This window comes from Gossypium raimondii, chromosome 3, assembly GCF_025698545.1.
Source record: "Gossypium raimondii isolate GPD5lz chromosome 3, ASM2569854v1, whole genome shotgun sequence".
NCBI classification, from domain to species: Eukaryota; Viridiplantae; Streptophyta; class Magnoliopsida; order Malvales; family Malvaceae; genus Gossypium; species Gossypium raimondii.
In genome coordinates this window covers 34,329-48,722 of record NC_068567.1, presented here as the reverse complement: position 1 = coordinate 48,722, position 14,394 = coordinate 34,329, and the positions used below count along the sequence as shown (strand labels likewise).

Below are 14,394 nucleotides of genomic sequence, written 5' to 3'. Positions count from 1 at the left end.
TTGAAATGGTAAGTGCTCAAATGAAAATATACTTGTGCTTATGAAAGAGTGGTAAGTTTTAAGTTTCGTGCTTACTATGGTAGGAATAATATGTATAAGCGATACTGTAGATTTATTCACTTTGTGAGTTGTTAAATATAAATTCATGAGTATGGTGGTATCAATATTGGATTATTATTGATATGTATAAGTTTCATATTTGAAAAGAAGTATTATGATTAAAGTTTGTAGCTTACTAAACATTCATTGTTATGTATTTGTTTTCCTTTACTTTTCAGATTATCAAAAGCTCAATTGGGTTGGAAGCTTGTCGGAGTTATATCACACTATCCATTGATTCTAACGGTACTTTTTAATGTTTTGATTTTGGTTATAGTGGCATGCATAGGTATTTTGTTCAATGATGACCTATATTCGTCCACACAGGCAAAGACACGGCGTATGTCTCAATCGTGTTTGACACATGGTCGTGTGTCCCCTATATCTTAAATTTGCACAAAACAGAATGCTTACACGGCCTAGCACACGGGCTTGTGACTTGGCCGTGTGACCCAAATCAGTAAACTCACACGGGCACGGACATAGGATGAGACATAGTCGTGTGTCCCTATTTTGAATGCCCACACGACCTGAGACACGGGTGTGTCTCCAAACCGTGTGGGTCACACGGCCGTGCGACTCTTGCAGTGTTGAAAATTTTTAAATATTTCTGAAAATTTTTCTGAGTTTTTGACTTAGTCCGTATTTGTTTCTAATGCGTAATTTGGGTCACGAGGGCTTGTTTAAAGGACAATATGTATGAATTTGATTGGTTTCTAATATAAATGCTAGATGAAATGAAATGTCTGATAATTAATTTGTAAACTCCAGTAATGCTCCGTAATCCTGTTCCGGCGACAGATTCGGGTTAGGGGTGTTACAACTTTTATTTATAATAGTGACATTTCTAAAATAATTGTGTTTAGAACAATCATAATTTGGAACGGCTTGTATTTAGAATAATTGTGTTTTTCCAAAATAATCATTATTTAAAACAAGTTCTACCAAGAAAAACATCGATATAAAATAACTTTTGTTCAAAACAACCTTTACATAGAGGATAATTCCCGTTTGAAACAAGTCAAAATAACTCTCAGTCAAGAACAACTATCATAAAAAAACAACTATCGTCTTGCTTTTCAATATATATTTTACAAAAGATGTTTCACATATTACCGCTTTACCAAAATAGTAGAGATAGAAGTAACCCTAGGATATAACAAGATTTTTGGGTTATCTTCACTCCTGGAATGGTCCAGACAATTTAACTTATTGGATCAGACATGTAGATAGTTAAGAGGTTTTCCTCTAATATTTTATTGTAACATTGAGTTTTTTCTCTCCTTTTAGAAATATGGTGAATATTTTTTCACTATTCACTATTACCAACAAAACCTTTCACGATCTCTTCTTAATCATTAATGCAATTATAACTGAAATTTAATTTTATTACTCGTATTAATTACATAGTTTTGTAACTCCTATTTTCAAAGGCATTATTTGGAGCCCTTCACAAAGGCTTAATTTGGAGCCCTTCACAACTAGTGAAAAAACTTTAGGGGTATTTTGTTATTCTAAATCTCAAATATCTTTCTAAAATTCTCTCAATAAAAGGACTAAAATGAAATTTAACATTTTATAGAAAATGGTAAATATATACTTTTGGTACATGAACTTGACTTTAATGTTCAAATTGGTATCTAAAGTTTTTTTGGTCCAGTTAAGTACCTAAACTTGGCCTCAATATTCAATTCGATACTTAAATTTTATTGGTCCAAACTTGAATTTGGTTTCATAGTTTAAATTGGTTCAAATAAATCATTTATCCCAAGTCCTAATTTAGACAAAAAAATTAAATACCAATTTAAACCAAGAAACAAATTTAGGTACCTAATTAAACTAAAATAAAATTTATGTATTAAATTAAACATTAAAGCCACAAAAACCTTAGGAAACAATTTAAACATTAGAATGAAGTTGAATAACCAAAATTACCCTAAAAGGGTCACACAGTATGAACAAAAGGGGGCCTTCCTTATAGGGTTTTGTTTTTTTTTTGAACGAACTATAGTTATTTAGAATTTTCACCCAGGGTCTCAATATACCTAGCGTCTGGATTGAATATATGGCATAGGATTTAGTTTTGTGGTTTCGAGGATAGTGCTACCACTTTTATTTCCCTTCTTCGCTGCGCGGCGGCTGCTGCTACTGTTTCTGTTCGCCTTCAGCATTCGGCTTGGTTTCTCAAGTAAGCATTTTCTTTTTATTCGTCTTTAACAATCGTTGATTTTGTTAGACGTTTTTTTTTTCTAGGGTTTCTGTGACTTAAAATGAAATAGCTCTCTCGTATTTTCATTATTTTACTTTTCTGTTACTCTTAAGATTATTAGGTTTTTCTGCTTTCTGGATTGAGTACAAAATTCCTCGTTTTGCATTTCCTAATTCAAATGAAAGAAGGATTCTGACTTGTGCTCATCTTTGCATATTTGATCCTCTGTTTTCCTTTTGCCTTAGTGTTACTTTTGAATCTAGAGTTTTTACATCTAAAAACGAATACAGGATGTAGTTTAAAACACAAAAGCTTAGTTTTGAAACGGTGCTTTAGGGTTGGGAATAGGGTTAGAATTTCTTATTCATCTGCCGTCTTAAAGATTAGCCAACATGACCTCTCCTCTTGGCCTTTTTTTTTCAATAATAATATTACTATTCCGTTCGTTGCAGCTGCCTAGGGTTTGTTTTATAATTGGGTCAATGGATTCTGGAAATTGTGCCAGCAAATGCAAAGACAATTCTCCCAAGTTAATTAAAAATTCAGATAAAGTTTGCACAGACGAAACTAATAGGGTAATTATTGATCCTTCGGCAACTACTAGAAAAGGTAATAAGGAATCTTCTCTAGGGCCTATCACCCCTGATGCGAACAGAGGAATTGGAGAGTTCCCCTATAAATTTAATTCTCCACCCACCGAACTGAAGAAAGCACAAAATCATCCTCACTTTGATCCTGATACCACCATAAACCAAGACTCAATGGTTTCTGTCAACCATAGTAGTCCTAGAACCCCAAAGGATGGTATTTTCGACCCATTTGCTCCTGGCCCAGAATGCATGGTGTTTGCTCCTTCCTACAGGAAATATGTTGATGAAATGAGGATAACTGTTGCACGCCGCCTAAGTTTTGACATCCCTGTTGGAACTGTGGGTTCTGTAAACCATAGAACTGCTGCAGATTCTATTTCTGATGAAGAAATGTTTGAGTCTGTTTATGAAAATCTCTTGGAAGTTATCGTTTCAAACCAAGCTGAGGGTTTTCTTACTGGATTTTCAAATATAGAATGTGATTCTGATGGTAGTAAGACACCCCCTTCAGTTCCTTGCCTAAATGGGGTTTCTGATACTTGCCCTGGTGCTCCTATTAAACTCACTGGGAGATCAAGGGTCATTGATTTGGGGTTCTGCAGAAAGCTTGAATTCTAAAACTACACTTAATGACATGGCAGGGGATCTAATTTGCTCTATTTGTTTCAACCCTAACAGCATGCCTCTAGTTAAAGCTTTTGCTTTTTGCAGATGTCTATCTGACTTCCGAGATAACAGAGTAACATTGTATAGTTATTTTTCACTTACAAGTTACAACTATTTTTTCTTCTTTTTGACAAGGGATAATGTTGCACAACGCATTGTAGCATGCATATCATTGTTCCGACTATCATGTATCTGGTTCTCTTTGACAGATAATCTTTTATGGTAATCAAGCTTGAAGAAACCTTTTTACTTTAGATGTCTCCCCACCCATTTTTCTGTTATTTTTGACGTCTAGTAGTTTCCTTTTCTTTTTCCTCCATTATTTTGTAATGCCCGAATTGAAATGGTTCTGCAGTCAACACTTATGTACCCCTAGCACGTTCAAAGGATAATGTGATTCAGTATTCCTTTTCTTGTGTCTACAGATACAAGAAGATATTAAGATGCTAATATCTTAAACCCTAGAATGCAGGGGTTTATATAGAGAGAGATATTAATCATATAATGTATGTTATCGTTAAAACTGAGACTTGTGGTGCGGTGTTTTTTTTTTGGGTTTGCTCAGTAATAAATGGGTGATACTTTCTTGATTTTTGGGTTCTATGCATTTGAAAAATATCGGAGTGATTGAAAATGTATAGATATAATTTTAATGTCATATGGTTATTACTTGCATCATAAAACATATCTACTGATGCCTCTTGGCTTGCGCACAAAGATTTGTGATCAAAGCGTGCATAACGATTAAAAGTAATCATTTTAGTAAATTGGATTTATTGGTCAAGTTCTTACAACATTTTAAAATGTTTATCTACTTAAAGCTTGATGAGCCAATGAACATTTTAATAAATTGTAATTACAGGCCTGTAAAAGGTGGATCTAAAAATAATGATAAAATGTAATAATATATATTTAAAGCTTAAAATTTGTTATCACTTTTACCACTACTCGTAAGCAGCATATGATTCGTTAAAAAGTATTTACAATTTTCAAAATAATAAATAAGAATATCAACCCGATAAAATATTTAAGCTAGGATAAATATAAAAATTAATTAAAAATAAATATTAATGATAAGAATAAAACAAATAAATAAAATAATTATTTTAGTAATGGAGCTTATCTATACTTATTGGGATTGCAATGAATCTAAGGTTCACAACTAAGATGACCTTAAAATATAGTGTTACATCTCAAAATCCAAACCCAAAACCCGATTGAATCTGAAGTCAGATTTTGAGGTGTTACAATTTAGTGTCAGAACTATAAGTTTAGTCGGTTCTAAGTTTAAATCGAGTTCATGAGTCTAGTATAAATATCAATTAGGGACCTAGAATTGTGTTTTCCAAAACGTGCGAGACTTTGATATTATTTCTTCTTGCCTATGGATTCAAAATGTTATATTTTTCTAATTGTGAACATGGTGAATAAAGATTTTGGGATTTAATATTTTATTAATGCTTTTCAAGGCATTTTCGCTTAGTTTTAACTTTGACATGTACTTAGGATGATTTGGTTGGTTATATGATTGAGTTGTGATAATTGGTTTTAATATTGATATGCTTGATAAATTTAATTACACATTTTAAGAAAGCATGATGTGAAATTTATCCATTGTATTGTTTGTCCAATTAGCTCTTCTTTTTTTTTCTTTAGTTAAATTTGATCATTAGTATTTTAAAAAAGTCAAATAATTTTTAAAGAAAATTATAAACTAAAATATTAATTTTTAATGTTGATGTGACATCATATGTACTTATATTAACATGGAATTATTGTCTTGTAAAGTCAATAAATAATTTAAAATGTATAAAAGATAAAATTCAAAATATAAAAGAATTTATAAAAAGTTCATAAAAATACAAAATAATAATATAAAGCACATTTGGACTCTCATGCATATTGCCATGACTAATAATTTAATATTTTAAATTGTATTAAATAATTCAAAAATTTGATGATTAAATTCTATTCTTTTTAAAGTACTAATGTCAAATTTAACTAAAATGAATAATAGTCAAATTGACAAAAAGAGAATAAGTTAAAGATTAAATTTAATTTTGTGTCTTTTCTCTCGAAAACAAAAATTTATGCCATTTAAAACATAAAAGATTTAAAACATCAAATTCTAATAAAAAATACTAATGATAAATTTATCCCTCAACATTTATATTTTTAATTTGATGATTATTTTTGTTTTGAGCTAAATTTAGTCCTCAATTTTTAAAAGAGTCATATCACTTCTTTTAATAGAAATGCCGACTAAAATATTAATTATTTAATGATGTTGGTATAGCAACTCATGTAGTAGTCCACATATACTTCATCCGACATGACGTTATTTGTCTTATATACAACGTCGAAAAATTAAAAATTATAAAGATATTAAAAATAAAACATATATAATATAAAAAATAAAAAGATCTTAAAATTTTAAAAAATGCATGTGGATTACAATAGTGTTGCCATGTTTTAGAATGTAATATTTTAGTTAATATTTTTATTAAAAACAATTAAATTATTTTTGAAAATTGAAGGTTAAATTCAAACTCATTTTATTGAAAGCTAAATTTAACCCAAAAAAAGAATAAAAGCTAAATTGATAGAAAATGTAAACATCAATAGCTAAATTTATCATTGTGTCATCAGAAAACTCATAACAAGAAGGCATAATAACTTTTTTGCCATCTAAACTTACAAAAAAGTCATTTTAGCCATCAATTTAATTTTTTTACATCTTTTAACTTTTGAACTCACATTTTTTGTCAAATCACCCCAAAATAAATGAAAAATTAAAATTTGTTAACTTTGGTGATATATCATACACATTGATTGCCACTTTAATAATATGCCAACATTTTATAATTTTAATAATTTTAATTTTAAAATAATTTTATATTTTTTAAATTTTAAAATTATCTAAATGCTAACATACCGCCTATGTGACAATTCATATGTATGCCACACTAGCAAAGTAAAAAAAATTCATTTTTATTTATTTAAAATAATTTAAAAATAAATGTAAATTTAAATGTTTTTGTCAAGTTAGAGGGCTGTCATTATTACTAAAAAGAAACGTATAGTATAAGGACCTCATGTAGGATTTGACCAAAAACTAATATATATTTAAAGCAAGTTAAGGGAAAGAGTGTTTTTCTTAGTTCTCGGATTTTTTCTCTCTATCTCCCAATTCTCAAAACCCTGATTACATTTTTGTTGATTTCCCTTTTTGATTCATCATTTGAAGCTTGCCAATTGACAACAGTAATCTACCTCGAAGAATCATCAAGGTTCCTCGTTTTATCTTCCTCCGATCCTTCTCGATTTTCCCAATTTGTTTGTTTCCCGATATTCCTCGATAACATCTTGGTTCTTTTATTTTTGTTTTTCAGTTTCTTCGCTCCTAAAGTTTTGTTAGTAACTCAAGTTTTTCTAGCTGTGATGAATCAAAATCCTCAGCTGTTTATTTTATGATCGTCCTCTGATATTGAAGAAAGCATTACCTCTTTTTCTTCTTTGTTTGAATTTTGTTTATTTTTCTTTCGGTCTCTGGTCTCCTGTCTTTCCATCCGTCCATGGCTATTTATTGTTAATCCTGCCGTCGCCCTGTTCATTCCTGTTTTAGTTTCAGATATATGCTTCTGAAAACTTATTCTAACTGGGGATGCATTATGTAATAAATTTTGGATAGCATAGAATATCACCATACAAATTTTGAGGAATTCTTCCCTGAAAAAGTGAAGATATGGCTTCAACCTCATCTGATTCCCAAGCAAGATCAATATTCACATGATCTTCTTTGTCGTCTTCTTCTTCAGGTGAATCACTATTGTGACCGTAAATTGACTTTATTTGTTCAGTGTCAGTGGACATGTCGGTTTCAGTTCTTGGGTTGCTTGCTATAGCAAATTCTTGTGTTGGGATGCGCCAGGTTAGTAACACAAATGCTCTGTTGTAGTTTTCCTCTCAAAGTTATGAAAGGATATGTGGTGATGGATGAGAATATGCAATCCATTTTCTTAGTATTATCGTTCGTTTGGAGGATGAACCTTGTGCATAAAAAAGGAGATGCTCCAATACCTAACGGGAATTTCTCACTGACGACAGGCATTTTAAAGTATGCAGCTGTGGGCTTGAGAGCTGAAATGAAGGAAACTATGTAAGGCAAACAGGTACTGGACTTGCAGGAGGAGATTTTGATTTTTGGAAAAGGAATTGAAGTTGAACAGATTATGAAAACTTACATTCAATTCATCGCCTTTCGATCAAAACCAACACCAAACCAAACCCACCTTCACCCAAATACTACATATCAATCAAAATATAAAATCAACAACCCAAAACCATAATAATCCCGAGAGAAGCACCAAGGTTTGTTTTTGGAAAAAGCTTTAAAAAATGAAAAGATTATGAATTGAATAATAAACCCCCAATTTAATTCAACAACTTTCAATCAAAAGTAGCACCAAGCCAACCGCTCCCTCACTCAAATCCCACAACATCCAACAGAGCCAGAATAAAAAAATCAATAACCCAAAACCAGAATAATCTCATATTAGAAACCAAACGAACTTGAAACAACTAAAAAAAAAAACGAAGGGAAGCAACTAAAAGAAAAAATGATGTCTCACCCACTGTCGATTGACAAAGACTTTGTTGGAAAGGTGTCTTCTTTGACAATCCCCTTATGGTGGAAGAAGATGTTGAATCCTAGCTTTCTGGTTAGAAATGCAATGGGTTTGGGGGAGTTCCTTGGAAATCTAGTCTGATCAAAGGAAAGAGGGGAAGGAGAGGATCATTTCGGAAGGGAGCAGTAAGCCGGAAAATCACTGGCGTCGGTAGAACAAAGATACGGCTAGGAGATTTGAGGTTGAGAGAATTTAGTATTGTATTTTGCTTAAGAATTGATTTAGTTAGAAGAGAAAATATGATTATTTAATTTTTAAAGTTAATAATAAAGTTAAGGGATAATGCATGACAATCGGTTTAAAAACAAGGAGAACATAAATTTTAGCGCTATTTAACGTAAGATTTAAAAATATTGAATTTTTTTTAATAATATAAAAATTTATTTAAAATTTAAAACAAATTTCAATTTTCTATAATTGGATAAATATAATAAAAAATTTATGGGTCGTGCCCGACCCGGCACCGAATCAAATGCCTAATTATCTACCCTTAGTTTTCTTTTCCTCTTTAAATCACTGCCCCAGTTTCTAACAGCTAATTTCTAAATCCCTAACCCTAACAAAATAATTGTTGTTCACGAGTCAGTCTTGGAGATGACGACATGATCAATTTATTTGGTTTTGACATCCCCTTCGTTCCCCATCATTTCATTCCGTAGTTCCCCCATTTCTTCCCGATTCTCTCTCTCTCGAAATTTAACTTTTCAACTAAAATTGTGGAGTCTTGGAGATGATGACATGATCAATTTATTTGGTTTTTGAGAATACGAGATATGATAAAGCTAATTTATTAAAATTTTAGTATTACAAGAGCTTTAAAATTTATTTAAAATGTCAACTAGAAATCAATGTACTTGTACCACATTTACTTTGCTATGGAACATTGTGAATTTGTGGAATGAGTTGGATCAGAAAACAGGGATGCCCGAATGATTGCATGTCATCATGAAAGCTTGCTCAGGCCATGGAAGAAACGGTGTTTTCTCCTCTTAGAATGTCTCCCAGAACCTTTTGAGACAACATAAGGTAAAAAATGTACCTGCAATACACATCATAACATCTCAGGAGGAGGAATTCTTCATGTTTATAATTTACATGCCGCCAGCTGCTAGACATTATAGCCCCAGTAATTGTAAATGAGAGCCAAATTTCTAGATCAATTTTAAGTTGAGATTCCTCTTAACAATATTTATAAAAACCTACTTGGGATGATGGATTCCCATAATTCGTTAGCACATGAATCTTGTTTAAGTTGATATTTGCAAGGTCAATGGATGTTAAGGCTCCAAGGTGAGATCATAAGCAGGAAATGAGCAATGAATGATCATAACAAAATAAAAAAGAACCATTTGCAGAAAAGTGAAGGGACCAAATACAACACCTGAGAATTATTTCGAACGCCAAAATCGTGAAGTGCGGCGTCATCATCAAGGAGCTTCCCATTGTGGTGTGCTAGGCAGAAATTAGCCCAAACGTGCCTCCTATAACCACAAACAAAGTAAACATTAAAAGAAAAAAAAATTAATCTTCAAAAACAGAACTTTATAGTAAATATAATTGCTCTTTTTTCTCTCTAATACATCAAAATGCCACCGATTAATGTAAGGGTGATTCTGGCCCAAAAAAATGTAAGGGTGGTCTAAGAGCAAAAACAAGATGATAAACCATGAAATGTGTCGATGACCCATCTTGGATTGCTCTAACTCGATCACTTTCTTCTTGATTGCGAGCTTCAAGTCTTTCACTGTGGCTGAATTCATCACTGCAACATCTTCGAATTCCAAGGAAAACCAATCCAAATAAGTACTGACTTTAATTTCAAACACAAATTCTATGTGGCTGAAGGCCTGCCTAGCTGTGTGTGTGTGTGCGTGAGTGAGTGAGAGAGAGAGAGAGAGAGCATATGAAGTGTACCGAAGGAGGTTCCATCTAATTTGAAGATAGAGATACACATGGCACTCCCCAGTTCAAGGTTGATTAGGGTATCAACATCGGACAAACTGGGTTTCTTAGGGACATCGGCGAGAATTGGATCATCAAGGAGTGCGGCCAGTGTTGAAAGTATCGCCACTTTCTTCACCTTTTTGCTGTTGTATCCCAGCACTTTCCCTTCCTCCTTCGCCCCTGACTCCATTCTTACACTATGCAGATGCTAGTCGCCCAAAACCAAGCGGAAAGGGTACTGGTTGCCGGTATGCTTCACTGAGTATGGGCCAACCCAAGAGTAAGAGCTTTTATTTGAATCGTACTACTCTTTGTTTCAAGTAATTTTACAAAAGAAATTAATTAAAACGTTGAAATTTTGGAACATTGCAATAATTGTTCTTTTTATTATAAACTCTTAATCATTGTTCTCTAATTATCAAACATTGCAATTTTTGTACAAAATATAAATAAATAAATAAATCTTATGAAATTTATCATCTTCTAAAAATATGAAACTTTAAAAGAAAACTCTCACTGTGAGATCAAAAAAGGCAAATATAGTGTGAAAGAAAACAACACATATTTAACATCTTCTAATGCAACACAATAACCACTCGTTCTGGTGAACATTAAGAGAAGGTTAGACTTGCCTACTCCTGAAACATACAACATGCACTACTCACAACTGAACATGGCATCGAGAAACAGTTAAAAACAAATAAATTGTCAGAAGAGAAACGCAAACACCATCAGCTTCTAAAGAAATCAAATAGATGAAAACCTGGAAAATGAGAATAAAAATGGATAAAGAACTAATCATTCCAAGAAAATGTCCTTAGCAAACATGTAAATGCCAGATGAAATCTTCAGCTTTTGAATAAATCAAAATAGATGGAAACCAGTGGAAAAATGAGGGTAATGAACGATTGCTTGCAACTAAATACAAAAATCCTACGATGGACTGGTGATCTGTCCAATCAACTATCAACATTATGAAGGAGACCCTTAATTTAAATTGCATAAAACAGATGAAGATAGGTACAAAAGATGATCATGCTTTCATTAGTTTTTAAGGAGAATTACTATACAAACTTATAAAATAGAAACCCAATTATCTGCTGCCTTCAAAATGTAGGGACAGACTAATAACAAAGAAAACCAGTAGAAAGTTACAACTACAAACTTAAATATTAAATATTCGAGATCCATTGTGCCAATTCGATATTAAAAAAAATAGAAACTTTGAAATTATAAATGAACAAAGCATACCAGATCAAATTAGATTTAAATTAAATAAAATATCATTGGTTCACTGTACAAATGCAATAAATATCTAATGCAACACAATAAGCACTCATAACTACTTTTTGATATAAAACAACCTTTTCAGTTAAATTGCATCCCTAATTCCAGCCATGCCATGCATTTAGATATTTACTGAATATTTCAATCAAAATCCATTTCCAAATCATATAAGCACCAGCACACAAACAATTCCAACTAAGTTAATCGATGAGCTCCACTCAACTATTTTAAAGAAAATCTACCCCGATCCTTACTGATGAGTGCAAGCACCTAGCAGTGTGAAAAGAAAACCAAATATGCATTGATCCATGGACAGACTAATATGCACCACCTTAGCAGCAGATAAAATGCGAGACTTTTCACTCCAAATATGACCATGTTCTTCTAGTTAAAATTGCTGTTAATTGATCCCAAAGTCTCTTACTTTCGATTCTATTAGAAAACACACAACAATGCCATACAAACTGCATTTTTCCTTTACCAAAGAAAATCAAACATCACTTGTATAAGGAAAGTGGCCCTAAATATATTAACTGTAGATTAAATGAAAACAGCTAAGTGTTCAAGTAATTGGAAACAGCTATTCCCTGACCTTAAATATATATAAACTGTAGATTGAAGGATATCAACCCCATTTAACACTCAAGATTAAACTTATCAGTAAACAGAGAGTAGGCTTCCCCTAACATACCTATATCTTGACAGTTAAGAAAATTAGAGCATAACTTTTTCACATTGTCCTAATCAAATTTCCACATCAACCATTAATGATTCGGAAAATTTTGAATTAAACCCAAAACACCACATGAAGATTGTTCAAAGAATCAAATTCATGCAAACTAATACGATATAAACCGAAGTCACTAACCAATGGCTTAAAAAGGAAAGTGGGCTCAATTTGTAAGTTCCTTCTCCTTGGCAGGAGCCCCCCTCTTAAGTTTGGCTGCTTGTGCAAATGTAGACGGCCTATGAATTAAGTAGATTTATTCATCATGCAGTTCTGACTGCTAATCTTATTCATCATGGACAATCTGGAGTTCAAGAAATCAGTTAATACACGAGGGGAAAACCACGACAGGAAGGGATTTATCGAAACGAATTCAAAGTTACATGGCAGAGTTAAATGGGCTGGAGGAAAGAACGCTTACCTCAGATGTTGATAGAAGGCAGAGACAACATGAAGGGAACACAAGGGTAGCAATTTATTTTGACGCAGCTTTCGACGGAAGATTTTCCAAATCGGCTTCGGGTCTGGTGGCTCGGGGATTGATGGGCGAGATTTTAGCCTCGATGACAGTCCTACACACCGCAATGTTGTCCCCGTTCATGTCAGAGGCACATGCAGGTTTACAAGCCGTTAAATTAGGAATTTCAATGGGTTTTAACTCAATAGAAATTGTAGGGGATTCAAGAATGGTAATTCAAAAATGTAAATCAACAGCGTCAGATAAATCAGTTATTGGGGCAATTATTAGAGACATTCAAAGCAAAAAAGACCATTTTCAAGAAATCAATTTCCAGTTTGTTCAAAGATCAGGAAATGGTTGTGCCCACGAACTCGCGAAAGAAGCATTAAAAAGGGGAGAAGAACAGTACCTGGAGGGAGCAGTTATAGTCTACAATCGACGCGAACAAGAGGAAAGATGGCCGAGGCACCCAGATTGAAGAGGTTTTCATGGAAGGTTTGCAAAGAAAAGAGATAGCAGGAAATGGAAGATTTTTTTAAACTGGCTATCGATTGGACTGCTGGTACAGAGATGGGAAAAACGCAACAATTTAGGGGAGACCAGGTATTAGGTTTCCTGTTTTTTAATTTTGTCTTTTGCTTCCTGTTATTCGGACCGATTTTTTTCATTATTTGGGCCCGCTTTTTCATTTAAATTGTTTCCTTTTCCTAGGACTCAGCCCAGTGTTCCCAAGGAACTGATACCCATATATTGTAGAATTATCATACATGTTCAATTATAGGTTATCATAGAACTGAAATATTTTGCAACCGAAACTTCAAACCAAAACCAAATCAAAAACCCAAAATCAAAATTGAAAGTGAAAGCCTGAATTGACTCTAAACTCCAAATCGAAAACATTAACTCAAAAACCCAAACTTAAAGCTTTTAATATGGGTAACTACATTTAAGGCTTTTTAAAATCATCTATTATTTTTCATTCAAGTCCACCGTCCACCGTAGGATTTTTGTATTTAGTTGCAGGCAATCATTCATTACCTTCATTTTTCCACTGGTTTTCATCCATTTTGATTTTGAAAGATATCAATATATACAAAATTATGGAGGGATAGTATTTTGGCAAATAAGTATATTTATGAGTGATTTTGGAGCTCCTGCTCTGCAAACAAGATCCATCAATGACCCAGGACAACTCCCGTGATTGATGATGCAAACAACAAAATTTGGAGCCATGACCCGCGGTGCAGTGCAAGTAATGATTAGGATGAGCAAACTTGTAATGAAACAAGGGAAGGGAGTAGCTCTTGAAGCAGGGGATTCATATTCATATCTATCAATTACAGTTTAAACCCACCACCTCTTCTTCACCTCCATCTCCGTCTGCAACTTCTTAAAATATAGGATTAGGTGGCTGTACAGTACAAGGAAATACAAACTTGACCTACAACTCAACAAAAAGTTTCAAGAGCTACTCCCATGCTTTACTCTTCCAGCCACTGCCTACTTCACGTAATGAAACGTAGCAATTTTTGGTGACTTTTGTCAGTTAATTGACAGTTTTGGTTAAAAAAAAAGGTCAATTGGTTGTTTTTTTTTTCCATAAAAACTCAGTTGGCTTTTCGCTAAAAGCTTTTTTTAACCCTTTAACTTCATATTTTTATTTTTAATCTTTCATCTTTTAATATGCAGTGGCGATAGTTCAAAATATATAAAAAAAATTTAAA

At 32.8% G+C, this 14,394-nt stretch overlaps 3 protein-coding genes and 1 non-coding gene across 7 annotated transcripts; 2 read left to right on the top strand and 2 right to left on the bottom strand.

Annotated features, from left to right (window-relative positions):
* The first annotated feature begins 2,048 nt into the window (after positions 1 to 2,048).
* LOC105796242 (uncharacterized) lies at positions 2,049 to 3,818 on the top strand. Its single transcript, XM_012625821.2, has 2 exons — positions 2,049 to 2,287; positions 2,761 to 3,818. The coding sequence occupies exon 2, from the start codon at positions 2,791 to 2,793 to the stop codon at positions 3,514 to 3,516; it is 726 nt and encodes a 241-aa protein (XP_012481275.1). The 5' UTR covers positions 2,049 to 2,287; positions 2,761 to 2,790; the 3' UTR covers positions 3,517 to 3,818.
* A 2,884-nt stretch (positions 3,819 to 6,702) lies between these two features.
* On the bottom strand, positions 6,703 to 8,583 carry LOC105800860 (uncharacterized). 4 transcript variants are annotated; one of them, XR_008194137.1, is made up of 4 exons: positions 8,200 to 8,529; positions 7,809 to 7,869; positions 7,269 to 7,704; positions 6,704 to 7,180 (listed from the first exon to the last, which is right to left on the bottom strand). It is a non-coding gene; the product is annotated as an uncharacterized LOC105800860 (transcript). The 4 variants fall into 4 exon arrangements; XR_008194136.1 differs by having other exon boundaries at positions 6,703 to 7,180; positions 7,809 to 8,528; XR_008194139.1 differs by having other exon boundaries at positions 6,704 to 7,170; positions 7,809 to 8,528.
* A 439-nt stretch (positions 8,584 to 9,022) lies between these two features.
* Positions 9,023 to 13,277, bottom strand: LOC105796245 (U11/U12 small nuclear ribonucleoprotein 25 kDa protein). Its single transcript, XM_012625823.2, has 7 exons — positions 13,080 to 13,277; positions 12,632 to 12,782; positions 12,352 to 12,514; positions 10,167 to 10,454; positions 9,918 to 10,023; positions 9,634 to 9,733; positions 9,023 to 9,291 (listed from the first exon to the last, which is right to left on the bottom strand). Exons 4-7 carry the CDS (start codon positions 10,384 to 10,386, stop codon positions 9,196 to 9,198), a joined length of 522 nt encoding a protein of 173 aa, XP_012481277.2. The 5' UTR covers positions 10,387 to 10,454; positions 12,352 to 12,514; positions 12,632 to 12,782; positions 13,080 to 13,277; the 3' UTR covers positions 9,023 to 9,195.
* On the top strand, positions 12,594 to 13,148 carry LOC105795555 (uncharacterized). The gene has a single exon (XM_012625254.1). The coding sequence runs from the start codon at positions 12,594 to 12,596 to the stop codon at positions 13,146 to 13,148; it is 555 nt and encodes a 184-aa protein (XP_012480708.1).
* Positions 13,278 to 14,394: the final 1,117 nt, after the last annotated feature.

Bases quoted from the DNA above. Each gene is read 5' to 3' on its own strand.
- LOC105796242 (XM_012625821.2), top strand. From the start codon at position 2,791: ATGGATTCTGGAAATTGTGCCAGCAAATGCAAAGACAATTCTCCCAAG.
- LOC105796245 (XM_012625823.2), bottom strand. From the start codon at position 10,386: ATGGAGTCAGGGGCGAAGGAGGAAGGGAAAGTGCTGGGATACAACAGC. The intron at 10,024-10,166 runs GTACACTTCATA...TGGAATTCGAAG, and splicing joins ATTAGATGGAACCTCCTTCG to ATGTTGCAGTGATGAATTCA. The intron at 9,734-9,917 runs GTTTATCATCTT...TTGTGGTTATAG, and splicing joins GGTCATCGACACATTTCATG to GAGGCACGTTTGGGCTAATT.
- LOC105795555 (XM_012625254.1), top strand. From the start codon at position 12,594: ATGGCAGAGTTAAATGGGCTGGAGGAAAGAACGCTTACCTCAGATGTT.